This window comes from Harpegnathos saltator, unplaced genomic scaffold, assembly GCF_003227715.2.
Source record: "Harpegnathos saltator strain DR-91 unplaced genomic scaffold, Hsal_v8.6 scaffold240, whole genome shotgun sequence".
NCBI lineage: Eukaryota > Metazoa > Arthropoda > Insecta > Hymenoptera > Formicidae > Harpegnathos > Harpegnathos saltator.
In genome coordinates this window covers 924,371-950,539 of record NW_020230029.1, presented here as the reverse complement: position 1 = coordinate 950,539, position 26,169 = coordinate 924,371, and the positions used below count along the sequence as shown (strand labels likewise).

Below are 26,169 nucleotides of genomic sequence, written 5' to 3'. Positions count from 1 at the left end.
AATAACAAAAATAAAAAACGCTATTAAAAAATATAGAATTTATCTTGATAAATTTTAGATAAATTCAAAGAAAGTAATGTGAACACTAGAGGATTGGATTTAGAGGATTACGATTTATTATTACCATTCTTTGGAACTTTCTGATATTTCCTTTCCTAAGTGTTCCTTTAAAAAATATAGAAGCTTATCTTTGACTAGTAAAAAAGACTCGTCCGTGATATCACTAAGAAGATCAACCACATCATTCTCTTTCAGATTGTCATATACATTCTCATCTAAAATTACGTATATAACTATAGACAATTATATCCAAGAAATATACTAATTATGGTTTTCACTCTTACCTTTAATTGATAAATGCCCAAAAAGTTCGCATACTGCTGGCATAAATGCAATTGTATCTTTGATACCAACACATGACTTTCTAGCCCAAACATAAATTCGTAAGTCACTGTATAATTCATCATTTGGTTTTAATTTCGCTCGTGTGATATATACGTTATGTGCTATTTGTTGCAACTGTAAGTAATTCACTACGAGAAATGCTCGAGATATAAAATCCCCAATATTTTCAAAGCTGGACAATTTTATACATAGTCCCTTTGCTGGATAATCTACCAATAAATATACTCCATATGCATAATTGCAAATATCCTGAGGTAAAAAATAACACCCAATGATGCAATGCAAATAGGTGGCAATATAGTCTACTGTTAACTATAAAATTACTTACAATATATTCAAGAAGCATCTCATGTGTCAAATAATATAAATGCCAATGTAAATGATTAACAGACGCCTGAGCACATAAACTATTGAAGATAACCCTGAGAAAACTAAAAAACAAACAAATAAAAAATTAAAATATACCTTTAACATCGTGTTTAATTGACATTACAGTTACCATGAATTGCTTAAGAGACACAATTCTATCGCTTTGCGCAGACTATACTCTGTCATATTTTGAGGCAAACATTTTAAGCGTTCTGTTAGAAGTAAACAATGACACTGTTCCAAGGGGCTTGTATTAATTGCAACTATGTCATTGCCATCGCCATTTCCTATGTCAAGTAATATCTCTGGTTGCTTTAATTTAGTGAAATTAAAGGCTGTGGAATTGAAAGGCTGCGACATTGATGTGATCAATTGTGGCGCACGTCTGCACAATGCTCGTTGCGGATTTAACTAAAATTATTATTGCGTTATGCGTTATCAATGAAAAAACGTTACCTATTCTCTTCTTCATACATATGGGTAAGCATACCTGTGCCAGAAACCTGTATCTTCCTTTTAATGTTTTACTGTCCTTTATGTTTAAAATATATCGGAAGATCTTGGCTTCTTCAGCCTGTTTCCATTTCCGTCGTAAAACATTATCAAATGGGGCCTCAATTTCTTTGTGCGATTTAACAATGAAATTAAAATGTTTGGTATCATAGGTGAATGTGGTAACTTGGTTGTGCGGATGCATTATAGATGTTTAAAATAGTGATTTTATCATAAATCTTTTATTGAAAGAAGAAAAGAAAAAAAAAGAAATATACATATATATCTAATGTCTGTCGATATGAAGTATGGAAAGTTAAAATTATGATTCTCTGTAAAAAAAAAAAAGAGCAAAAAATTATAAAGGCTCGTCTACAATAGCTGTAAAGCGTGGTCTACAATGGGAGCATTCAGTACTACAACCGCTCACTGAGCGCTAAATGAGCTCTTGCATCTGATTGGTGTATATTTTTAAATCTAAAGGTATATACCAATCAAATGCAAGAGCTCACTTAGCGCTCAGTGAGCGGTTGTAGTACTGAATGCACCCATTGTAGACCACACTGCACAGACTTTAAGCTCTAAACACAATGCCAGGCAACAGGCAATAAGAATAAAAATAGACCAATCACAATAGATTATTCTTGTAATAGTCGATTGTGATTGGTCTATTTTTATTCTTATTGCCTGTTGCCTGGCATTGTGTTTAGGGCTTTACAATTGGTCTGTTTTTTAGCTGCACTACTGAACTGGTGCAATAAGTTAAAGTGAGAAAAAATATAGTTGTCTCATTCTAACTTATTGCACTAGTTCCGCAGTGCAGCTGAAAAGCATAGACCATTAAGCCCCTTGCATAATGCCACAGGCAACAGGCAATAGATTATTTTTGTAATAGTTGATTGTGATTGGTCTATTTTTATTCTTATTGTTTGTTGCTTGGTATTGGCAAAGGGCCTTAGTTTATAGTATAGACCCTTAAAAATAAAGTGGTCTGTTCTTTTTAGCTGCACTACTGAACTGATGCAATAAATTAAAGTGAGGAAAAATATAGTTGTCTCATTCTAACTTATTGCACTAGTTCCGCAGTGCAGCTAAAAAGAACAGACCAAGAGTGCATTCCGTTTCACGCATGTGCGCGCATTTTTTTGTAGTATACGTGACATAAACTATAGATAAATGCGCGCATATGCGTGAAACGGAACGCACCCCATGAGTTATTCAGACTGTGTTCCAATATTCACTGCCAGCACTGAAAATCTATAATATACGTGACACAAACTATGTATTTTCAGTACTGGCAGTGAATTTTGAAACATAGCCTCAATCTTTAGACCTGTTATTTTTAAACGCAAATAATAAATAAATAAGAGTTATTATATTTATAATCCTTGTACTGTATTCCCGGGCAAGCAAAATTAAAATTCTTTATCATTATTTAAATTTGACTATCCTAATTGTAACTGTATAAAAGAAATATTTCGAAACTTATAGAAGCATCAAACGGACCGCACCCATCATTTGTGACGCGCACATAAGTTTTATTTAGCTCACCTACAGGATTTCGCAATATTAATGTAAAAATAAATTTTGAACGCGACATTGTTATATTTTACGTGCTGAAGATCACAGTTTACTGTGGTTTACACGATGAGGCGCACGTGGCGAGACAACGACCGGGTAAGAAATTTTCTTAATGTTTTTATAAACTCTCCTTTAAAACAGTGATGCAAAGCTATCGATAAATGTTTAATTATATATAATGCTAAAATTATATAGAAGCTTTCATGTACCTATTACATATAACCCAGGATGTATTGATTCTCTGAAGTATAAAAATATATGCTTCTTTTGATATTGAAACATCAATGCCGAAACAATAGGTTTAAAATTGTAACTTATTTACAATTTATGAATTTTTATGGACTTATTGTTCCTTATCATTTTGTCATATATTGATATTTATTTTATATGTCAAGGATTTTAAGCAACCATTACCAGGTGGAGAAACCACAGAAGCTGAGTTAATATGTGTTCTGTACGAAACAAAAACAGAATTCAAACCTTTACCAGGATTTGATCCTAATATTGATGATTTACAATATTTTCGAGCTCAACAAAGAATTGATTGTGATGAAGTATATCCTGGAATATTTATTGGCAATGGGTGAGTACAAAAATACAAAAAGACTGAGAGAAATTAATAATGAGATACAACTATTCTTAGTGGTTTCTTCCTTGTACAGTGAGACAGCAAAGAATAAGAAATATCTCGAAATGTTGGGTGTAACACACTTATTGAATGCTGCTGAGGGAAAGAGATATGGATTTGTCAATACAGATAGTAATTATTATGCAGATACAGCAATCAAGTATTATGGTATTCCAGTTACAGATTTACCTACTGCAGATATTAGTAAATATTTTTATACAGTAGCAGATTTTATTCATGAAGCAATATCCACAGGAGGTAATTTAACTATATTTATTTTCTATATTCAATTGTAACACAATATTTGTATACAAACTGATAATATGCTTTCTCTCAGGTAAAGCTTTTGTGCATTGCATGCAAGGTGTATCTCGTAGTGCCACCTGTGTCCTTGCATATTTAATGATAAGAAAGAACATGTTAGCAGTTAATGCCTTGCGAATGATCCGTGAAAATCGGGATGTCCATCCAAATAATGGTTTTCTTCAACAGTTAGCCCAGTTAGACAATCATTTGCGTAGACAACAGTTGCAATCTTGTTGCTAAACACGTTTTGACATAATTAACATAAACCTTGATAAATACACTATATAGAGACTTCAATGTTATTTTAACAAACAAAACAAACAAATTTTGTTCCTATATTGATAGAATTTATGAAATTTTTTGTAAAAATCAAGGCATCCTATATATATATATATATGTATGTATATATATATATGTGTGTGTATGTATATATATATATGTGTGTATGTGTATATATATATATATATATATATATATATAACATATAGTATGTGTAAAACATCTACAAAGCAGTTAAAATGAGATACCTGTTGAAGTAGTTAGTTATATTTAATCAATAAGCATTAAGAAATGTGTATTTTATGGTTGTTACTATTGTATTTCCTTGTGAGAAGAGAGAAAGAATTAGTTAACATTCTTTTGTAATCTATAACCTTCCAATTTCTTTTGTAATCTATAACCTTCCAATTTTTGCGCAAAACAATTGTTACAGATTGTAACATGTCACATACCTAATAAGTAGATAAGGATAAGAGGGAATAATGCAGGTAATCATATATCCAAACAATAAATTAAGACATTTCAGTATTTCATTGTTAATAATTATAAATATAATTTGTTTCATAACTTCAGTGTATTATACAGAGAATAACCTTTCATCGTCGGTGATTGGAGAATTTTAAATTACAATCCATACTCATGTCAATAGAGATATATTCCATAATTTTACAATTAACTTATCCACAAAAAGGATCAAATGTATTTCACTGTCTCTTAAATTTATTATTATCTATCCTGCTAAAAGGACACAGCGTCGATATTCTTTCTCATTCTCAGTATGATTATAAAAAAAAAAAGAAACAATGATCAAACTATGTTTAAAGCTTAGCTCGGATGATAAATAAAACGTTAATAGAGGATAACAAAATAAATAAAGATGCAACAAATAGAACTATTAAGTTACCACTTGGTCCAGTTTATTAATCTTTCATCTTAAAAAAGAAAGAAAAAAGAAAAAGGAAAGAAAAAAATTAACAGAATGCCATGTGAAAGCAGGTTTTAAGCAGATAAATATTGGCAGCTAAAGCACAATGAACATTCAATTTTTAAATTAGGAATATTTCCATTTATATCTTCTCTCTGTAATTGTGACAAAAACAAGTAAATACTGCACAAAATATGAGACGAGCTCGTAATAGTATTTCAATACCGCCGACCTTCGAAACTGATTAATATATCATTAAGAAACACTCAATATATTTCCTTAAACGTTACTCGCGTACGTAACGTTTTAAATTTTAATCAAATATCCGACATGCATCCAGTTATGGATAAAATCGAAAGCTTGAATATTTCTTCGAGAATAGTGTGTTCAAGCAGGTGCTATATTAGGCCTGTTCGTTTTGTCTGCATTGCTGAACTGGTGCATTAAGTTAAAGTGAGACAAAGTATAAGTTTTTTCACTTCAACTTGTTGCACCAATTTAGCAGTGCAGACAAAACGAACAGGCCTATTAATTTTCAATTTTCCCACTAACTCTGTATTACAACTTATTCCAATATAAATTTCACTAGTACAAATCATATCTTACACATTCTCTTATTTTGTTCATTTGGGCTGTTACTATGTAATGTAATGGATGCGTACCCGGTAATGACAATGTAATCTGAAAACTAATATTTCGCAATAACAAATATGCAATAAATATACGTTAAATCTATGCTAAACATTACAAAGACATAATTAATTGCCGTATAACAGCCAACATCGTTCTAAAAATAATGCAAAATATGCGGAAAATTTTTGTAAATTTTTTTTCCTTGAAGAAATCACTTTCATTCTGTTGTCATGCTACACATTTGTTGCCACTAAAGCGATTTAATTAAAACGATATGTATGGAAAATGTATAATTTGTGTTTCTTAACCCTTCCAATGCCACGTTTCCTGCAGTAAAGAAGAGCGAAAGTTATTTTAAATTAAACTTCTAGTAAATGCAAACTAACATTTCCCTATATTCCCTTTATTCCACGTGTAACATAAAACATAAAAATATAGTTCACATATTTCCGCGCGATAAATTTAAAAAAGTTATAACATTAATATGATATATTATTTACAATCAAATTATACAAAAAAGGAAAACTTCAATTAAGTTTAAAAATTATTAATATCTTTTGAAATATATAATATCGATCATATTTTTATAATTTGTTCATAAACGCAATGTGATGATACATATAAATCATGAAATAAAACTAATATCAAATATAAATATAAGAGTGAATGAATTAACCCGACAATGATATGCTTTTCAGATTTATAAATCAGTAACATGGCGAGAAGAAATTTAGTATCTCATTTCACTTAAGATTTCTCTCTGTGAAATGATCGTACTATTGTCCTTGAACGTTCATATATTAATGAGTAACAAATCTTAATTAAAAGACTAATTAAAAGATTAATTAAGAGATGATCAATATATTACTAATATATCTGTTATTAAAAAATTAATCACATTTGTATAGGTTTTCATGCAAGCTGAGTTAATGCTGTTAATGCACACATGATTGAATTCAGAAAATATTGATAAAAATTATTGAAGCCTCCCGGGAAAAAAAAAATAAAAAAAAAGAGAGAAAGAAAAAAAAATAAATAAGTCCTGACAAACTAGAAGAATATCATCCGTAATTTGGCATTAAAAGGGCTAATAAACATCATTATACCAGAGACAAGTGACAACAAAAGTATTGATGACGAAAGTATGTTTAAACTGTTGTGCCTTTTGACACTAGACGTACATGAGCCTTCTGACAAAAAGATTAATGCCTTATATTCTCATTTTAACAAGTATATAGAGAGGTATATATAAAAACTGTCTACAGCGAGAAATCGAGCCGATTCGCCAAAATAAGGAAGTAACGGAAATTCAAGTTACGTTGTTATGCAAGGAACTGAGAAGTCAATAACTCGCATATGAACTCTCGTCGAGTGTGTATCAAGAAATTTCTTCACTGCCACCTCTCAGTTTCGTTTTTTATCGACAATTGTGCTCTAGTTGGATTTCGTATAGATGGAAAACTGACTTAACAGACCGGATAATATCAAGTATTTTACACTCCATATAAGTTCTAGAAATCTCAATACCGGATATGATAACCGAGATCCCAAAAAGAAATTACGTGTTACTATATATTTCACGAATCCAAACAATTTCAAAAGTTTAATAATTACAAAAAGCCGAAAACTTTTAGGAACGCGGAAGCTTCGAAATGCTGAAGACACACTGGAACACAAAACACTCGGCATTTGGTGAAATTTTGATTTCACAAATACCCAACGTACAAACATTTCGTGTGCAAATGTTTTGTGTTCGCACACTTGCCTATTTAGCAACTGATTTTTAGGAGATGCGTGCTCTCTCTCTATGGACGATCATTTGGTATCCAAATATATTTTAAGTGCTCTCTCTCGGCGTGGACTGTAACTCGAAGTAGTAGAAAGCGGCGTTAAACGTGAATTCTCTTTAAAAGCAATCTCCATTACTTCGTCGGGATTTAATCGTTTCGGATTTTCCCTATTATCCCTGAAAATTTAGATACCAGTGCTGATTAGAATGACCATTAGCGGGTACAAAATTCGATAGTGTACGTTATAAATAATAATAGATACCTATATAAGAAGACTGCGCCATCTTCAAAATTGAAAGACAAACTATCGTGATGTTCGCTCCAATCATGCTCGTTTTGGATTCGTAACACAGAGTTGTCGCATGGAAAAGTACCTTTCCCCTTCGCTATAGTAATAAATTCTTCCGGAATATTTGATATCGAGGAGAGCTGAGAACACAAAGGAGTTAATGAAAAATAATTCCTGTATATTATTTTTTTTCAATCTTTCCATTCAGAAATAGTGTGCGTTTCCCAGCGTACGACTTACTTTCTTCCTTAATTCTTCGGTGGTTCTATCCTCCAAAACTATCTCTTGGAACTGCTCCAACTCTAACTTTGCTGGTAACCACCTTCTGACAAACAGAACAATCTGATTGGTATCCGTAACCGTTTCTTTATCAGGTAGTTCTTGAATAATCATTTCGAATTGTGAATGTGATCGAAGATCTTCGAACTTCTGGTCGTCCAAGAACACTTTCGAGGCTGTTTTGTAATATTTTTTCCTAAGCCGGCATCTTTCATATGGTATGTCGATGTCATATTTTCTCTTTATTTCTGCCAATATCTCTTTCTTCGCTTGCCCGACCGTCATATCTTTCGAAACAATCCATTCGCACAAAAACTTATAAGGCTGATAAATAAAAATAGCAATCACGTTAAATAAAAACTGTTGGTCTGATATATATTTTGTATGTATAAAAATATGAACAAACGATATTTATCGTACGTACCTCAATGGAGTCAATCAGTAACTGGTATAATTTCACTTTGAATTCTCCGCTACGCAAGGCTCGTCCAAGTTTTATGTTAAGTTTTTCACCGTCGCCGTAAGAGTTTAGTTGTTCCGTCAGGCAGCTACATTCCGATTCACCGGTATCATTTGATAAACGAAAAACTTTGAAGTATTCTACAGATACACCTACGAATGGCTCCAGTTCTTTCTTTAAGGTGCTTAATCTCATTCTTTTGTCCACTAATACTTTAAGTACTGCAAAACAAGAAGAGAACATCGAATCAAAACATTAAGCAACACATCATAGTCGCAGTGAGAAAAGGCGCGAATCTAACGGCATACGTTTTTGAGTGCTATTTATGTATGTCGCTCTGAAATAGTAATCAGAATCGTCATCGATGTCCCAGTTTTCTATTTCGAATTGCTTCGAGATCTTAAAGCGACGGTCCCATGAAGTTGGCGGTCGGGGATCGTCGTCCTCCGGTGCGTCGCCAACCAACGTTTTGTCGCTATCGCTAAGACTACTATCTTCGCTGTTGCTCTGCTCGGGAGTATTCCATTCCTCAGCTTCTCCTAACTGCGGACTTATGTTCCGTACGGTAGTGTCCTCGTTGCTACGTGCGCAATTTTTTGAGTTTTCATTGTACTTCGAATTAATATCCCAATGTGATTCAGTAACACCCAATTTGGACAAGCCATTGCTGATGGGCTTCTCTTTTTCCTCGGATTTATCCTCCAACGACGGGATATTCGATTCTTCCAACGCTTCTATATTAAAAAAGAAAAAAAAAGAGAAAAAGAAGAAAACGTACAAATTTATAATTTAGTAATTGTCGTAATATTGCGCAATTACGTATCCATGTAGGTAACACAAGTGACTTACCTTTGCTGATATCTGGCAACTGAATATGCAGGGAAATAACGTACTTGAAGTTCTTTATTATTTTGTACACTGTCGATTCTTGAAGAGGTTTGTTATTATCAGTATCGCTCATCGTTAATACGAATACTTTTTTCGCGTTATAAAATCCTTCAGTCTGAAGATCGCTATCATCGTTTTCCACGAGATCGTATGAGTCTGGATACTTTGGTAATATTACTTTCATCTGTTTAGGATCCATATTAATAACTTTTCCTACGATTTGTTTATACTCTTTAACACTTTGCGACAATAAACCTCGGATATTGATCGGACCGTCAATTACCTCCTCTCTAGCTACGTCTATGACAAATACCTTCGTTGCAACTCCTACGAGACAATCAAAAATTCATTGTTAATTTCAATTGTGACTACGTATAATTAATGCACGACACACAGACACGCATGCGCATGCAGTTGCATACTTACCACCTGGCAAAAATGTCTCGAACTTCTGATCTTTACGACGAATTTCTAACAACAAATCGAATCGATGTTGATTCTGCCAAATACTAGCCACAGATTCTTGCTCTCTGTCATCGTAACTGCATTCTATTAAATCGATATTATGTTCATAACTAACTAAACGACACTGATCCAAATTCAAGACATCTTCAAGGCCGAATTTCTTGTACGCTTGCTCTGTCGCCTCGGCCCAAGTAGTGTCGGGCATGACATATAACTTGATATCCATCAGTTTTCCCTTTACCGGATGATGACAATAAACTTTTAGCCTGGGTATTGACATTTGTTTTTCACGATTTTTTCTGTCATTATCCTCGCTCTCCTTCATCTTCTTTAATAATTCCTGAAAATAAACAGTGTGAAGTAATATGCACCAATGTACATGAGATTTCTTTTATTCGAGCCATACCTGGATATGTCGTGGAAAATCTTGAACTTGCATAGGTAAAGCATTACGAGCTCGATCGATTTGCCTGTACATGAGCATATAAGCATTGGTACTACTGCTATATGCACCACTGTAATATGCTCTTGTGGGTCCACCACCATATGTTTTTTGGATGTCATCGTGAGTGATCTGGGAAGAAAAAATAAATAAATGAATAAAAAAATTAAAAAGAAGTATAAATGTGAGTTTGCTCGATCGGCTGCTTATCTAGCTATTTCAACATTCTTTCTCAAATACCTGAGTTACGCTCTGATCGTTAAAACACAGCCATTCTTGCGTCCTGAAATCCTTGATGTAAGCATAATAATGGCCTCCGCTCGCGCTGCCACTGTGAATCATGATGGAAAACAGTTCATATTGATAAGGACCTCTTCCCAACATGTAAGTACCACGATTTTTCTCGTTCTCGTGATTATGCACAGTGCAATTCGATGTTGACGGTCCGTTGCTCATATCTATACCTGTAGATGGATAAATGTTTTGATAATTTTAAAATCGTCTCGATGTGTACGTAAATGTCTCGATGTATATTGGATGGTTTAGATCTCACTTAATTCTTTGTTAAAAAGTTGATTATTCTTATTCAAAGATTAAAACGACAATGTTTGGAATTATGAGCATGCCCAGCACATTGATACTTTTGCCTTAAATAACTATCTCTAGAATATTACCTTCATCATCGTCTTGATCGTGATTAGCCGAGTGATTACTGTTGGAGAGACTGTTGTCACATGGTATGCAATCATCATCCAACGTACCACTATCTGTTGTGGAGCTATCGTCGCATTTGATACCTAGACCAATGTCTTCTTCACCACCTGGAGACTCTTGACTCGATGTGGATGAAATAAAGGGATTTAAATTCAGTATGTCTGGGAACGTGACCCTGCGGTAGCAAAGTTAAAACATGAAGTTACAATAAGACAAATCTTCACCAATCAAGCATATATTCTCTGAATAAACCTACCTATCGTTGAGCTTGATCCTGTGGAAAGTTTTATAATCAAAGTCAAACCGCTTAAGATGTAGAGTTAATAAATACGGAAACTTCGTAAACTTCAATCCTTTATGCGCGTCGCACTTCTTATTGCATTTTTCACAATGATACTGATTAGCTCCTTCCAAGATTTCATACTGCACAAATGCTCTTATTGCTTCCTCCTATAAAAACAATTTTTTTTCCATGTATATACAAATGTAAATAGAATTATACTCAAGATTTTGCGACATAATATATTACCACACAAGTGTATGCAACGTTACTTCCAAATGGTCTAACTGGCAATGGGATATCAAGAAATGTGTCTTCTCTTGATTTTTCTGTTCCACACTCGAGGCATTTAACGTAATCAATCATCTTTCCTAATAACAACAATAGAAGGCAAATTATAGAGATTGTCCCAATTTATATATTATTTATGTTCTATTTTATACCTTCATAGAGTCTGTTGATTAGGTCAGCCTGTTCTGTGTTTTTGAATTTCTGTTCTAATGCATCGAACATAACTCTGCAAAGCTCTTGGATGTCATGCTGTTGCCATGCTTCAGTAGAATCCCAACCGAAACTTTTAGTTAAAGATGTAGTCTCCACTGCAGACTTTGTGGATGTCTGTTTGAAAACACATGTCGTATTATTTATTCTGGAAATGTGCAAATTTTAAACGAATGTAATTACAGATGAATGCTATACCTGCAGATTTAGAAATAATTTCTGTAATTGGTACGGTATACTTAGGGCTTCATCCTTTTCTGAACCATCAACATATTCCCAATTATACAATGCGTTACGAAATTCTGGTGTCATATACAATGCTTGAAGAAGACTGTTCAGGTAACATGTCATTGCTTGATTGACTAAACCAACGTAACCTTAAAGAAATCACTATTAGATGCATGCTTGAAATGATAAGAGGATTTATGTTATTAAATATGTATTTAAAAAATAAAATTTCTTAAATCAGATATTATATGTACTTGTCTCAGTTTTAATGAAATTTTTGAAGTTCACATCTTCTCCCCATGAAGGTGGACTGTGAAGAGGTGGTGCAGCTGCAAGATTATACGTTGGCAAACCATAGTCCGGGTTTTTTTGTGACCAGGAATTTGTGGAATCAGTGACAAAGAGAGTATTTTTCGCCTCATTCGGATCAACTGAGAAATCCACTCCTATTTCTTCCATCGTTTTGTCTTTCACTTCGGACAAATCGGTCTACCATAAACATTGCATTATATCAAAACATATTTATAACATTATGCATATATATATATATATTTATAATACTGAATATTTAAAGAATGTAATTAATAACCATCTTGCACGACGACGTGAATAAAATTAACTTAAAAGTATCTGCCCGGATGTGATAATGCTCTTCGATGTAATTGTAAAGATCCTTCACGCGTGTAGATACAAATAAGGAAAATTTTTCACTAGCGCAAAGTTTATGATTAGCCTCGGAAGGCATAGAAAATTGAATCGCACATACTTGAATCTTTTCACCAGCCCTACAAACCATGATCTGCAAGTAAAATAATGCAAATGTATTAATCCTCAAATATTTGACTAGATTCTAAAGGAAAACAAACTTTCATATATATATATATATTCTTTTATAAAGTTATATAGAATAAATGATAAAATTATTATATAGTTTTACTAACACTTTAATAAAATAGATATGAAAGAAAAAATATATTTTATATAATATTAAAATAAAGAAGATAATACTTTATTAATATATATATATTTTTTTTTATAAAATTATATAGAATAAATGATAAAACTAAAGTTTTACTAACACTTTAATAAAATAGATATGAAAGAAAAAAGATATTTTACATAATATTAAAATAAAGAAAATAACACTTTATTAACAGATACTGAAAGAATATGTGATGAGACAACTATTAGAAGCTTATCAGATACATTCAGACAAAAATTGGCATTGTGCCATACTGACAGCAGAAAATGAGCGAGATCTACGCAACACAGCAGGATGCTGCTCTGCATGGCATGACACAGTACGGAAAGCCTATAGAGCCTCCAGCTATATTTAGAATGTCTAAACCAAGCTTGTGAAATGGCTCTCTTCTCTGAGATTACAACCCCCTCTTTTTCTGTCTCTCTGCTTTCCTAGTATATAATTTTTTTCCTCTGTTCAACAAATTAAAGTATAAAATAACTAAATCATAGCAGTTGCTTTTTTTTTGTTTGATATTGAGAAATTACCCATTAATTATCCAATTTATTCTATACAATTCTAACTTTATGTTCTTACTTAGTCATTGCATATATTTTTATCTTAATAAATATTCTATTATATAAAATAGAAATTAATTTTACTTATTATACTATGTAATATTTTTAAAAATTATAAGTAACATCTTGTATAAAGAGAAAAATGCTAAGAAAGAGAGAGAGAAAGAGAGATAAAGTATATATTAATTCTGTAAACAGTTAAAAAATTTTTAGACAGAAAAAATATAGTTTAATTAATTTTCATTGGCTTACCTATATTTTGTTTATTGTACTGGTGTATTATCGATGTATACTTTAATATGAAGCTTCTTCACTACAGATTGGCCCAATCTAAAAATTTATTAGGCATATATAGTTCAAGGAACTAATTATATAATTTATTAAAGAAATATATATGCTATTTTTATCTATATCTTCCGTAGCATATCTTTGTTTTATATATACTTCTCACTATTTGCTCACTATCTATATTTGCATGATTTAACACACACACGCGCGCGCGCGCGCGCACACACATATACGACATACGTATGATGCATATGTGTGTGTGTGTATATATGTATGTGTACTTTATTAAACAAATTTAAATATGTGCTACATATTTGATATGACTTAATAAATTTCACTGATATAACTTAATAAATTTCACTGATATTCAGTAATCATCAGTAGCGATATAAAAAGCACAAAAATGATACAATCAAAGTGTAAAGAGACAAAGTTTTCCTGCAAGATTCAAATCTTGCAAGATATCACGTTTGTACACAAACATTTGAATTAGCATCGCTATAAAGATTCGGTGTGACACCAATTTCCACCTCGCATACCGAAGCATGTGAAAGACATAACAGAAAAACAATATTTTGACCGGACTGACATCAGCAGGAAGCCCTCTCTCCTATCCAGGAATCTTATTCGCCAATTAATCGCGTTGCATCTTAGCGCTATTACATACGTACGTTTTTTACGCGCATTATGCATTCATGTTATGTAAATATTATAAGCGGCTACTTCATCGTTACGAGGTGTAACATATTAACGAAACCCGAGGCGGTAACCGACACTCAGGAGATAGGAATGCATTGCCGTGCCAAGATAAGTTTATTAAGGCCGGGGAGCTTTCCAATCGCCCGTGTGATCGACCCGATCGCGATCGGTAGGTAGCGTCGAGAAACTACGCGATTCTCGCGCGCGCAAGCCGCGCAATTAATCATGCACGAAACCGCGATCGCCGACTCATTAAATAACGGACATTTTAACGCGACTACACGATGCAAACGAGGCGGGCGAGTGCGAAATGGCTGTGGGTGGCTGTACGAATGTATCCACGATGACAGACAGACAGACAGACAGACAGACAGACAGACCGACCGACCGACCGATCGTGCGTGTGTACGTACGTACGTCTCCGTCGTGCGTCTTTTCGTGCGGCGTTATTTTTTTTTTTCGCGAATTCCGGCTTTCACTCGGCTTCACGTGTAACCGCTCCTAACGAGCCGAACTCGCCGCGGTCATTCGCTCACAGTTTACACCGAATCCGACTTGGGAACTGACCTCTCACCGAAATCACTGACACATGTGCAACATTCACTTTTACGCCATATTCCCTGCACGGCGCATCTCTCTCGCTCTCAGCCTCAGCCGGTGTCGTCCCCTTGCGGTTGCTCTTTGAAATGCGCATAATAACGGGATTCGTTCATACTGGGTGTTCGGTAATGTGCGCAACCAGACGTGCTATATAAGATATTCCGAAACTACCAGATGCTCCTTTTACCAGAGATTAGTAAGTCAATTAAAGACCGATTTTATTTTCAATGAGAAAACAGACTTAACGATCTTTGAATGATATCTGAAAAACTAAATTAAGAAAACGCAAAGATTTTACTGTTCCTACAATTTTTTCTAAAGAGGATGAGAGTTCCTAGATGACGCTATGTGAATGAAAATGCGAATCGCTTTTTAATTGTCGCAAGGAATATCTTTATATACACGCTTGCGACGTTATTCTATGGTGCTCCGTAGATCGACATATGTGACCTGACATTGACAGCTGCAACGATGGTCGCAAAATGTCAATAAGGATTTAACACATTTACATGTGAAACTCATCGAGGACACGATGGATCTAGCTAAGTCGTTTTTTAATGTTCGCGATCACGAAGGTTACGTCGGGAAAGAGGAGCATAATGTGAGTACCGAAATCAAATTTATAGAAGTTTCTCACAACGTCCTCAATAAAATTAATAACACGTACGTAATACGACACGCTATCATGTACGTCGTTATATTGTTCATATATTTTAGAAAAAATTAGAAACAGCCGTCTCCGAGGATGAAATTGAAGTGGAAGTCGGAGGTTTATGCTGCGAGACTCTGTCCCCAGCACCGGGTGGACCGTTTTCGGCATTGACATCGTCGATGTGGCCGCAAGATATCCTAGCTAAATTGAATCAGCCCGATGATCCGAATTCACAACCTGAGTACAGGTGAATACTGTGTATCTCAAAAAGGACACAGAAATTTTCTGATAATTATTCTGTCAATTGTCAAATTTAGATTCGACGAATTTGGTTTCCGTGTGGAAGAGGAGGACGGTCCTGAACAAAGTTCAAAGAAGTTATTGGGAATACCGTTTGTTGAGGATCCTCAACACAGGTCACATAATTAATCATGTTTCTTTATGTCAAGTGTAAAACTTCAATAAAATTACAAATTAATTTATTCCCTTAGGTTGCAATGGGTTGCTCTCTTGGAATTTAGTCATAACAAAGAAGTAACAGAGCTATCATGGCAAAATATAGATCGAAGACTACCACGCACAGACAAACTGCGTGAAATGGTTCGACGTGGCATACCTCATTCTTTAAGACCACAAATTTGGATGCGTATGTCAGGTACCACAAAGTAGATAAAACCACAAAGACAAGATAAACATAACCAGCTAAATATTATAGGAATATAATTTTCATTACAGGAGCACTCCAGAAAAAGTGTTCATCAGAAATCATGTACAAAGATATAGTGAAAGCCTCGAGTAATGATGCATTAATGACAAATAAACAAATAGAGAAAGATCTCCTTCGCATTATGCCAGCCAATGCATGTTTCAGTCATCTCCATAGTACCGGTATACCTCGCTTAAGGCGTGTTATGCGTGCCTTGGCTTGGCTGTATCCTGATATCGGGTATGTACAAATGTTCAGATAAGAATTTATGATGAGTTTATTGATATTTTATTATATCGTAATATAAATATTGATTTGTTTAATCTTCTATTATATTGACATTCAAGATATTGTCAAGGCACGGGCACAATGGCAGCGTCGTTGTTGTTGCTCTTGGAAGAGGAAGATGCATTCTGGATGATGGCGACAATAGTAGAAGACTTATTACCAGCTTCTTATTATTCTTCAACATTATTGGGTAATATATTCTGTCAAGATACATGTGAAATATTTCAAATTTCTAAAGTTGATATCAATTAGGTTATAATTATTCCTACAGGTATTCAAGCTGATCAAAGAGTACTTCGCACATTAGTAACGAATTACCTTCCCGACATAGATCACGTTTTAGTGCAACACGATATAGAATTAAGTCTCATATCTCTCCATTGGTTTCTGACTTTATTTGCGTCAGTTGTACATATGAAAATATTACTGCGTATATGGGACATGTTCCTCTTCGACGGATCCATAGTTCTATTTCAAATCACACTTGGAATGTTGAAAATAAAAGGTATCTATTATATATCTTGACAATCGTTTTATAGAATTGCTTTTAAATATCATTAAATATTCCTTTAGAGACGGATTTGAGACAATTGGAGAATTCTGCACAGATATTTAACGCCCTTTCGAATATACCAGGAGACGTCGACGACGTGGACCAATTATTCAATGTGCGTTTGCTTGATGTAATTGTAGAAAATATATAGAAACTAAGGATTTTACTATATTTCATAAATGTATTTTTCATATAGGTATCTTTAGAAGTTAGTGGGTCATTGACAGATGTGTTGGTTGAAACTCACAGACGTCGCCATTTGGCATATTTAATGGCTGATCAGGGTGGACTAGTAGGAAATCCAGATGCAGTACCGAACTTGCCGAAGCAACACTTGAATAGGTATATATACGAAAAATATTTATTTTATTATTATGCCAATATGGTTAATATCATGATAATGAAGACGTTTTTCTATTAGACGTCAAATGAAGCGAAACAAATCAATGTTGCAAACATTTCTGTTTGGCAACGATGATGGTGAAGATGATGCGAAATCTAAAAATATTCGTCAAACAGGTACGCAGTTGTACGTATACACTTTAATAACATTTGTTTCTATTATGTCTGATTTAATGTCGATTTGAAATCCTCAGAAATTCTAGTCGACCTGAGGGAAGCTGTATTGCAAGTGGCGAGGCATTTCATAAACGTCGATCCGAAACTGAACAACATTCTACTTATAGCAGATTATACTATGGAGAGCCACGCGAAAGACCATGACAATTATGTGAACGTATCGCGAACGCGAAAGAGAAGAGCAAAAGCTTTACTAGGTTTCTATCGTCACATGTTATCTTCTTCGCGATAACAATGTCGATGTAACGATTAATTATATTACAGATTTTGAAAGACACGATGACGATGAACTCGGTTTCCGAAAGAACGATATAATTACGATTATTAGCCAAAAGGACGAGCATTGCTGGGTAGGAGAACTCAATGGATTGAGAGGTAACGTATGCGAAGTAAGTTACGTGGAATCTAATTTAATTTGACGACGCATTTTAGGATGGTTTCCTGCGAAGTTCGTAGAACTGCTGGACGAACGGAGTAAACAATACACATGTGCTGGAGACGACGCGGTTAGTGAAGCTGTTACTGACTTGGTAAGAGGTACATTGTGCCCTACTGTGAAAGCAGTATTGGAGCATGGAATGAAGAGACCATCGTTTTTGGGCGGACCATGTCACCCATGGCTGTTTATAGAAGAGGCTTCCAATAGAGAAGTGGAGAAAGACTTCAATTCCGTTTACAGTCGATTAGTTCTGTGTAAAACGTACAGATTGGATGAAGATGGTAAAGTTTTGACTCCAGAAGAGGTGTGCTATAAACTTTATCAATTTATATCTCAGTACTATTTCTCTCTTGCATGTTTAATAAATGATGAACTAATTTTTTCACAGTTGTTATATCGTTGCGTCCAGTCTGTGAATTTAACGCATGACAATGCACACGCTCAAATGGATGTGAAATTGCGTTCTCTCATCTGCCTCGGATTGAATGAGCAAGTACTGCATTTATGGCTAGAGGTTTTATGTTCATGCGTGGAAGTGGTGCAAAAGTGGTGAGTACCTACTCATTTTATGAGTACATATTTCTTGTACAATAATATATACACTATATTTAGGTATCAGCCATGGAGTTTTATAAACAGTCCAGGTTGGGTGCAAATCAAATGCGAATTAAGAATATTAAGTCAATTTGCATTTAACTTAAATCCTGACTGGGAACTACCGCCAAAAAAGGAACAATCGCAGCCTTTGAAGGATGGGGTCCGTGATATGCTAGTCAAACATCATTTATTCAGTTGGGATCTTTAGCGTAATGGATTAGCGTGCGGTTAAAGAGATTTTCACGTCTAATCTCTTTAAACTTTCATGCACAATAATTATAGTGTACAAACACGTGATCTCATTTTTATCAGTATATGATGTTAATTTATAACAAATATACTGACATACATATATATAACTTAAATCTTTCTAATATATAAAATATCTTTAAAAGCATAATACCGTATTATAAAATGGATAATTCTAAAAAAAAAATATATATATATATATATGCCACTTTTCGATGGTAATGAATATATCTGTGTATACAACAGAGAAAGATATTATAATTTGAAAGATATATATTTTTGAGCAGTGCCTTTGACATACAAATATGATTGAAGAGCGTTCATATATCTTTATAAAAAAAAAGTTTCAGTATTATACCAACGTAAAATATTAACTTTTTGTCTGAAAAATATTGATATATACAGAGTGTCCCATTTTAACTTTCACATTAAAAAATTTCAAAAACTATGAAAGATATTACAAAAAGCTAAAATACGTTTTCCATGATTTTGAAGGAGAAAGAGAATGGCATTATCAGGTTTTTTATTGGGAGGGCATTTTCAAGGTCGTTTAAGTTGAAGGTCAACTTAATTTTTTAAAATAGAAAGCCCAATTTTTTATTATATCTTCTTTTTCTACCAATTAATTTTAACAACTTTTGTCTGAAACATTTTTTATTTGCCTAATATTTTTTGAAATATTTAAGGAAAACTTAGTAACTTTTTCAACATTTAACTTACGATATCTCGCTAACTATTCGTCGAAAAAAAAAGTAGTATTAGACTTTTTTATTTTATTTACTATCAATAATATATTACTATAATAGTGTGCTAACTTTTGTTAACTTACCGACCTTTGGAAATTTAAAAATTATTAAATTAACAAAAGTTAGGGCACTATTATAGTAATATATTCTTGATAGTAAATAAAGTAAAAAAAGTCTGATACTATTTTTTCTTTCGACGAATAGTTAGCGAGATATCGTAAGTTAAATGTTGAAAAAGTTACTAAGTTTTCTTTAAATATTTCAAAAAATATTAGGCAAATAAAAAAATGTTTCAGACAAAAGTTGTTAAAATTGGTAGAAAAAGAAGATAGAATAAAAAATTGGGCTTTCTATTTAAAAAAAAGTAAGTTGACCTTCAACTGACCTTCAAAATGTCCTCCCAATAAAAAACCATAATGCCATTCTCTTTCCCCTTCGAAATCACGGAAAACGTGTTTTAGCTTTTTGTAATATCTTTCATAGTTTTCGAGATTTTTTAATGCGAAAGTTAAAATGGGACATCCTGTATACAGATAATTTTAGTTCTACTATAATACAGTTCGTTTCATATATTTTATTCACATATAGTTTGCTTGATCAACTCTTGCGCTTTTTGTTACAACACATATCTGTAAGATTTTCATCAATGATCTTTATGTCAAGCAGTGGCTTTTCTTCCCTAGCTTTAGCGATTAAATCTTTGTCCTTGTCAACTTCTAAGGAAACCTGCTTAGCCTTATATCTCTCGACAGTCATTGTATCAACATGTAAGTCGTGTATGTCGAAAATATGTCCACACTGTGTTATTTTATCATGTATCGCGAATTTATCTTCGCACCGTTTTTTTCTAATGTAAATAAAATGTAAATCCATAACATTAGTACCAGTGAGTCCTGTCTTCAATAAATCCGCGCCTCTCTTAAAACGTGAATAAAAATTGTATGTATCGTTATTTGACAGAGTATTCTTAAGCAACATGCGTTCCGTTTCCATCAATACCATAGGATCAATATGGACGTTATCATCTGTTCGAGCAGAAGCAGATCCTACTACGGTGGCATCTTGTCCCTGCGGTTGAACAATAGATCTTGTCATTTTCGATAGTTCACATGACGGATCTTGCGTCGAATTCTCATCTGTATTTTTCTCCATATATTTTACTGCTTCCTGAGACATGCTTGATGTGAATTTTTCATTGGACATAACTTTCACTCTTTGGTAAAGATTTTGCATTATAGGTACAATAGCAGGATAACCGAATGCACCTGCTGCATCAGTAGGACCATCTTGACCATCGGTGCCAGCACTCAACATCATTACCTCATAATTGGCAAATTCTGGATGTACTTTGTACATTCCATATAAATCTTGTGAGAAGCGTAAAGTTAATTCCTGATTTCTGCCACCTTTCCCTTGACCTTTTACCAAGACTGTAGGTTCTCCTCCTCCAATTAAAACTATATCACCAATATTGTTGACAATATAATGATAGATCTCATTTACTTTATCCAAATCTAATGGAATTGCATTATTATACACTTTATCATAGAAATCTTCTAATGTCAATTTGTTCATTAAGATGAGCAATATTAAATTCACTATGTGCACATATCCTAAACTAACATCACGTACATTGCCTTCGACATCATTCCTCAATATTATTGGAGTCAATTTCTTATACAATGCCTCTTGCCATGCAACTTTTATAGCTGTTGTATTATTCCCTATGATTATGTTTGTTACATGCTTAAACTGATTAGCTGAATTTAACAATGGAACATCATTGAAGGTCTCTTTGGATGTTAAAACTTTCTTCAAATCACCCTCTAATGACTGATACAAATTATATTTTTTCAATATAGCAACTGCTTGCTCTGGTGCTCTGGCACTGTAAACAGTAGGACCACTAGCAATCAAGTCGATAGGGTCATTGATAATATCAGATAGTATCAGTGCGATAATAGAAGCAGGATAAGCCATTCGTGCCAAACCACCACCTTTTACAAGGGACAACTTTCTTCTTACGATATTGAGCTCAGTAATGCTAGCACCTGCATTCTGAAGCTTCTTACATAGTTCCAATTTATCCATTTTGTCAATGATAGGTCTTGGCATATATAGCAAAGCTGAGCCTCCACCTGAGATTAAGACTATCAAAGTATCGGTGTCTGTTAACTTCTCCACCAGATCTATAATATCGTGTGTGGTTTCAAACGATTCCCCATCGGGTTGATTATTCATGCCACCTTCGCGATATTTGATCACGCTGTTGTACAACTTCGGAAAGCTAGACTTGTCCTCCGACTTCCACACGATATCCATTGAATTTCTCGGAATGCTGACTATACCTTTCCTCAGAGTACCACCGAGTATCCTCTCGAGTTCCACGGCCATTCCCATAACCGCTTTGCCGAATCCGACTATGTAAACATTCTCTTGAAGCGGATACTTTTCATTGTTAATGTACAGAGCATTATCCCGGAGTTTCACTTTCTTCTTTATAATCTCGTTAGGAGACACTGCTTTCACGGCGGCACGAAAGAGATCTCTTAAATGCGACCTAGTCTCTGACAAGAAATCCGTGTTAGTTGCCATACCGCGACGTGGACTCGCACGCTTGGATAACTTTGTTAGGTTAGGACGAAAACTTTTGTAATAACTGAAATATTAAAACACGCGTGAATATATATAAAGTAACCTCGAAACGTTCAATTTTCAACGAATATTAAGACACTTGCCTGTGCAAAGCGAACTTGTACAATATTCTCCGATGTATCATAATTACCAAATTCATATATATGTCCGCGCTTGATTGGAGACATTTTTTGTAAAATAACACTAGAGCCTTTTGCGTTGGTGCTACGTCACGAGTTATGAAATTCAAACTGACTTATAGTTTCGCGGAATCTACGACGTGTCGTTATTCATCGTGAAATTGTATTCGTTATTTTAAATATATCTCAAAACAATCGTGATCGGATGTAAAATTGTTATATTGTTTATAATACAATACTGTTGATGTGCAAGTATCGGAATTGTTATTCTATAATAGTAATTGTTATTCTATAATAGTAATATACACTTTTGAAGACTGAAATTCTCAAGTCAGATTCTATATAGATAACTTCGTAATATCATTTGAAAATTTCGTCATAAAGATGCAACGTTCAAGTGAGTCAACGTTAGAGGTATTTGTTGGCCCTGAAAAGGGCCGTTCGTAAAATCCCAAGCGAATCCTCCGATTTACTTGGAGCTGGTGTACTTGGTGACTGCTTTCGTGCCTTCACTGACTGCGTGCTTGGCCAATTCACCCGGCAAGAGCAGCCTCACAGCAGTTTGTATCTCCCGGGAGGTGATGGTCGAGCGCTTGTTGTAATGCGCCAATCGCGACGCTTCCGCGGCGATCCTCTCGAACACGTCGTTGACGAAGCTGTTCATGATGCTCATAGCTTTACTGGAGATACCAGTGTCCGGGTGCACTTGCTTCAGTACTTTGTAGATGTAAATGGCATAACTCTCCTTCCTCTTCCTCTTCTTCTTCTTATCGGTCTTGCTGATGTTCTTTTGGGCCTTGCCGGCTTTTTTCACGGCTTTACCGCTCGCTTTCGGTGGCATTCTTGAGAAATTTCGTCGATTGAACGTCAGATGCTACGATCTCGCTGTCCAAAGGCAGAATGATGCCAGGGCGCTCTGTGGTCATTATATACCCATGCACGCGAGCTGCAACGCACCAATCAGAGAGCCGGAAGCCCAGCGCGCACTCTCATTGGTGAAGGCGCGCTGACGTCGCCTGGTATAAAAGGGTCAGCACTGGCCAGGCTACGCCACAACTTTCTCACACTTGACAGAGGAACGATTTCTTTGTGTACGTAAGCTGAACTAAGATGTCTGGTCGCGGAAAGGGCGGTAAAGTCAAGGGAAAGGCGAAGTCCCGTTCGAATAGGGCTGGACTGCAATTCCCTGTCGGCCGTATACACCGATTGCTGAGGAAGGGAAACTACGCTGAGCGCGTCGGTGCCGGTGCTCCGGTTTACTTGGCTGCCGTCATGGAATATCTCGCTGCTGAGGTATTGGAGTTGGCTGGTAACGCAGCTCGTGACAACAAGAAGACGAGAATCATTCCCCGTCACCTGCAGCTTGCCATTCGCAATGACGAGGAGTTAAACAAGCTGTTGTCTGGTGTGACTATCGCACAAGGTGGCGTGTTGCCGAACATTCAGGCTGTTCTGCTACCTAAGAAGACCGAGAAGAAGGCATAAATTCTCAGAAGTCATACTCAAACGGCCCTTTTCAGGGCCACAATTATCTCTGACAATGGAACAATCTTGTCTAGCATCTGTAGCATCAAGACAAAACCTATTCTAACCTAACCTAATCTAATCTAACCTACTTACCTGCCGCCTCAACATTGAGGTTATACAAACCTTTCATGAAGTCCAATATTCTTGATTTTTGTTTATATAAAGCATTAATACGTTGAAACTGCTGAGACAATCATTTATATGTACATCTCAAGATTACAACATTTACTTTGTTTTATTTCAATATGTACACTTGAACAATATATGAGTTGAAATTAATTTCAGTCAAGCAAATTTTCAGCTTAGTGCGTTACATGTTCTATGAAATAAAACATTTCACGCAATCGGTTGTTCAATATTGAACAGTAGAGAGCGAAATTTATTTTATTAGGATGTCATTTTATTATAAAGAGAAAGAAAAAGTCATAACAAAAGCATCATGCTTTATTACACCCAGAATATCATCTCCTGTCTAAGCATACAAACTTATAGAAATGCAATCTCGCAAATATATAAAAATTATTCCTACGTCGCATCACGAACAGCCAGCGGATCACGAAATGGCGCTGGGAGAAAAAAATGCCCTTCCACTGTTCGTCCGCCGCACAAAGGTGTACTCGCGGTTATTCTGTGCTCGAGAGAGTCGAGTTCCTGACATGTTCTATATGGCATAACGTCGAAGCGGCGTGTACAGAGGATAATGCATAGCATCGAAAAAATGCATTACATTGCAAAACTTACAATGGTCGAACGTCTCCCTCGCTTCTCCTTTCGATTACCGCGAGACGCGACGCTCTTTAACACCTCATACATCTTGAACTTCATCGAAGGATATTGATCTGCCTGAAACGCGAGTGTACTTCATGAAACGACGTGTAATTTTACAAAATTTATTTACGGATCGATTATTATACGAAGGAAACTACAGCTGATCTTTATTTCTCATGAATTATTTTCTGTGCGACTCGGTGTGGCGACGTCGACCGAGCGTAATGTGAGCGCATCTTAATGTATTTATTGCTATATCGAGGGGACCTTTATCGAACCGTGCGGACGTTTCATTGTATTACAAACTATCTTGATGTAACGCTTGCATGAGTGATGGATTCCATCGAGACTCCGATTCTAACGTAGAAAGCGTGAACCAACTGCAGTCGCGGCTCACCAATGAGCTCGGTCGACGACACGCGACGCGATTGGTGCAGCGTTGTCGGCTCCGTTTTCTATAAAAACGTATGCCGGGCGGCTGCACGGCCTATTCGGCAGCTAGATTTTGGTCGGTTCGTATCTCGCTCCACGTCGCTGAAAATTTGTTGTATTGAGTGGTCGAAGAGTAATTTCAATTTTTTCATATTCATTCTATAATAAATCAGAAAATCATTTTATGTTTGTTACAGTGCATATCTCAAGTTTGATTTGAAAAAAGCTGTTTCAGAACTCTCAAGTTGTTTTCGTCTGACGTTGCATCAGAAATGGAAAACCGACAGATGTTTTCGTTGCTTTTTGCTTTTACTTCCATCAGTTTTGCTTCTTTTCCACTTTTGCATTGTTTGCATCAGTTTAGCTCCTTTATCGTTATCACAAAGGCAAGAATGCAACGGAAGCAGGAAAAAAATCACATGCCGTATATGGACAAGATGAGTCAACTGAACAAGAGCAGAATTGTTTTTCGAAATCGATGAGGCATTGAATTCATCGATACTTGACATAGCTTGGTTTCCTTTCAAGCATTAAAAACAGATTTGATTAGTCGCATTACCATCTGCGATTTATTATTAAAACGTGAGGAAAACGATTTATTTCTGAAAAAACTCGTAACTAGAGATGAAAAATGGATTATGTATAATATTAGACATAAAAGATCACGGGATAAACGTGATGAACCAGCTCAAAGGACATCGAAAGCTGATATGTATCAAAAGAAAACGATGCTCTCTGTTTGGTGAAATTGAAAAAGAATAATTTTTTTTTTAATGCTA

General features: G+C 35.0%; 7 protein-coding genes across 14 annotated transcripts; 3 read left to right on the top strand and 4 right to left on the bottom strand.

Moving 5' to 3' along the window:
- Positions 1–93: 93 nt before the first annotated feature.
- Positions 94–1,601, bottom strand: LOC105186148 (GDP-D-glucose phosphorylase 1). The gene is made up of 5 exons (XM_019842784.2): positions 1,265–1,601; positions 905–1,185; positions 734–836; positions 345–654; positions 94–275 (listed from the first exon to the last, which is right to left on the bottom strand). Exons 1-5 carry the CDS (start codon positions 1,469–1,471, stop codon positions 121–123), a joined length of 1,056 nt encoding a protein of 351 aa, XP_019698343.2. The 5' UTR covers positions 1,472–1,601; the 3' UTR covers positions 94–120.
- A 1,058-nt stretch (positions 1,602–2,659) lies between these two features.
- Positions 2,660–4,156, top strand: LOC105186144 (dual specificity protein phosphatase 3). Its single transcript, XM_011146169.3, has 4 exons — positions 2,660–2,943; positions 3,243–3,430; positions 3,510–3,733; positions 3,813–4,156. The coding sequence occupies exons 1-4, from the start codon at positions 2,914–2,916 to the stop codon at positions 4,019–4,021; spliced, it is 651 nt and encodes a 216-aa protein (XP_011144471.1). The 5' UTR covers positions 2,660–2,913; the 3' UTR covers positions 4,022–4,156.
- A 2,910-nt stretch (positions 4,157–7,066) lies between these two features.
- Positions 7,067–15,128, bottom strand: Usp47 (ubiquitin specific protease 47). Of its 7 annotated transcripts, none has more exons than XM_011146172.3 (18): positions 15,048–15,128; positions 13,746–13,823; positions 12,544–12,753; positions 12,209–12,443; positions 11,925–12,103; positions 11,669–11,843; positions 11,475–11,596; positions 11,202–11,395; positions 10,906–11,120; positions 10,472–10,695; positions 10,196–10,363; positions 9,751–10,129; positions 9,286–9,651; positions 8,745–9,170; positions 8,401–8,657; positions 7,938–8,300; positions 7,671–7,837; positions 7,067–7,584 (listed from the first exon to the last, which is right to left on the bottom strand). In XM_011146172.3, exons 3-18 carry the CDS (start codon positions 12,748–12,750, stop codon positions 7,434–7,436), a joined length of 3,828 nt encoding a protein of 1,275 aa, XP_011144474.1. In that variant the 5' UTR covers positions 12,751–12,753; positions 13,746–13,823; positions 15,048–15,128; the 3' UTR covers positions 7,067–7,433. The 7 variants fall into 7 exon arrangements, with proteins under 7 accessions (XP_011144474.1, XP_011144472.1, XP_011144473.1 ...); XM_011146170.3 differs by having other exon boundaries at positions 14,894–15,101; XM_011146171.3 differs by having other exon boundaries at positions 14,898–15,101.
- A 76-nt stretch (positions 15,129–15,204) lies between these two features.
- Positions 15,205–19,330, top strand: LOC105186143 (small G protein signaling modulator 3 homolog). 2 transcript variants are annotated; one of them, XM_011146168.3, is made up of 16 exons: positions 15,205–15,276; positions 15,516–15,681; positions 15,798–15,979; positions 16,050–16,148; positions 16,224–16,387; positions 16,468–16,678; positions 16,786–16,916; positions 16,998–17,231; positions 17,300–17,394; positions 17,476–17,621; positions 17,701–17,798; positions 17,876–18,055; positions 18,123–18,233; positions 18,291–18,601; positions 18,686–18,846; positions 18,910–19,102. In XM_011146168.3, the coding sequence occupies exons 2-16, from the start codon at positions 15,613–15,615 to the stop codon at positions 19,100–19,102; spliced, it is 2,385 nt and encodes a 794-aa protein (XP_011144470.1). In that variant the 5' UTR covers positions 15,205–15,276; positions 15,516–15,612. The 2 variants fall into 2 exon arrangements, with proteins under 2 accessions (XP_011144470.1, XP_025154588.1); XM_025298803.1 differs by lacking the exon at positions 15,205–15,276 and having other exon boundaries at positions 15,613–15,681; positions 18,910–19,330.
- An 864-nt stretch (positions 19,331–20,194) lies between these two features.
- Positions 20,195–22,769, bottom strand: LOC105186142 (glycerate kinase). Its single transcript, XM_011146167.2, has 2 exons — positions 22,628–22,769; positions 20,195–22,548 (listed from the first exon to the last, which is right to left on the bottom strand). Exons 1-2 carry the CDS (start codon positions 22,681–22,683, stop codon positions 20,487–20,489), a joined length of 2,118 nt encoding a protein of 705 aa, XP_011144469.1. The 5' UTR covers positions 22,684–22,769; the 3' UTR covers positions 20,195–20,486.
- Positions 22,770–23,070: 301 nt separating this feature from the next.
- Positions 23,071–23,557, bottom strand: LOC105186141 (histone H2B). Its single transcript, XM_011146166.3, has one exon. The coding sequence runs from the start codon at positions 23,502–23,504 to the stop codon at positions 23,133–23,135; it is 372 nt and encodes a 123-aa protein (XP_011144468.1). The 5' UTR covers positions 23,505–23,557; the 3' UTR covers positions 23,071–23,132.
- Positions 23,558–23,731: 174 nt separating this feature from the next.
- LOC105186140 (histone H2A) lies at positions 23,732–24,391 on the top strand. The gene has a single exon (XM_011146164.3). The coding sequence runs from the start codon at positions 23,774–23,776 to the stop codon at positions 24,146–24,148; it is 375 nt and encodes a 124-aa protein (XP_011144466.1). The 5' UTR covers positions 23,732–23,773; the 3' UTR covers positions 24,149–24,391.
- Positions 24,392–26,169: the final 1,778 nt, after the last annotated feature.

Coding starts and splice junctions, on each gene's coding strand:
- LOC105186148 (XM_019842784.2), bottom strand. CDS start 1,471: ATGCATCCGCACAACCAAGTTACCACATTCACCTATGATACCAAACAT. Junction 837..904: donor TGTCTCTTAAGCAATTCATG/GTAACTGTAATG, acceptor TTTGTTTTTTAG/TTTTCTCAGGGTTATCTTCA. Junction 276..344: donor TGGGCATTTATCAATTAAAG/GTAAGAGTGAAA, acceptor ACGTAATTTTAG/ATGAGAATGTATATGACAAT.
- LOC105186144 (XM_011146169.3), top strand. CDS start 2,914: ATGAGGCGCACGTGGCGAGACAACGACCGG. Junction 3,431..3,509: donor GGAATATTTATTGGCAATGG/GTGAGTACAAAA, acceptor TTCCTTGTACAG/TGAGACAGCAAAGAATAAGA. Junction 3,734..3,812: donor TGAAGCAATATCCACAGGAG/GTAATTTAACTA, acceptor GCTTTCTCTCAG/GTAAAGCTTTTGTGCATTGC.
- Usp47 (XM_011146172.3), bottom strand. CDS start 12,750: ATGGTTTGTAGGGCTGGTGAAAAGATTCAAGTATGTGCGATTCAATTT. Junction 12,444..12,543: donor TCACGTCGTCGTGCAAGATG/GTTATTAATTAC, acceptor TGTTTATGGTAG/ACCGATTTGTCCGAAGTGAA. Junction 10,696..10,905: donor CGATCAAGACGATGATGAAG/GTAATATTCTAG, acceptor ATCCATCTACAG/GTATAGATATGAGCAACGGA.
- LOC105186143 (XM_025298803.1), top strand. CDS start 15,613: ATGGATCTAGCTAAGTCGTTTTTTAATGTTCGCGATCACGAAGGTTAC. Junction 16,149..16,223: donor GTTGAGGATCCTCAACACAG/GTCACATAATTA, acceptor TTATTCCCTTAG/GTTGCAATGGGTTGCTCTCT. Junction 16,917..16,997: donor TTATTCTTCAACATTATTGG/GTAATATATTCT, acceptor TTATTCCTACAG/GTATTCAAGCTGATCAAAGA.
- LOC105186142 (XM_011146167.2), bottom strand. CDS start 22,683: ATGAATTTGGTAATTATGATACATCGGAGAATATTGTACAAGTTCGCT. Junction 22,549..22,627: donor TACAAGTTCGCTTTGCACAG/GCAAGTGTCTTA, acceptor TTAATATTTCAG/TTATTACAAAAGTTTTCGTC.
- LOC105186141 (XM_011146166.3), bottom strand. CDS start 23,504: ATGCCACCGAAAGCGAGCGGTAAAGCCGTGAAAAAAGCCGGCAAGGCC.
- LOC105186140 (XM_011146164.3), top strand. CDS start 23,774: ATGTCTGGTCGCGGAAAGGGCGGTAAAGTCAAGGGAAAGGCGAAGTCC.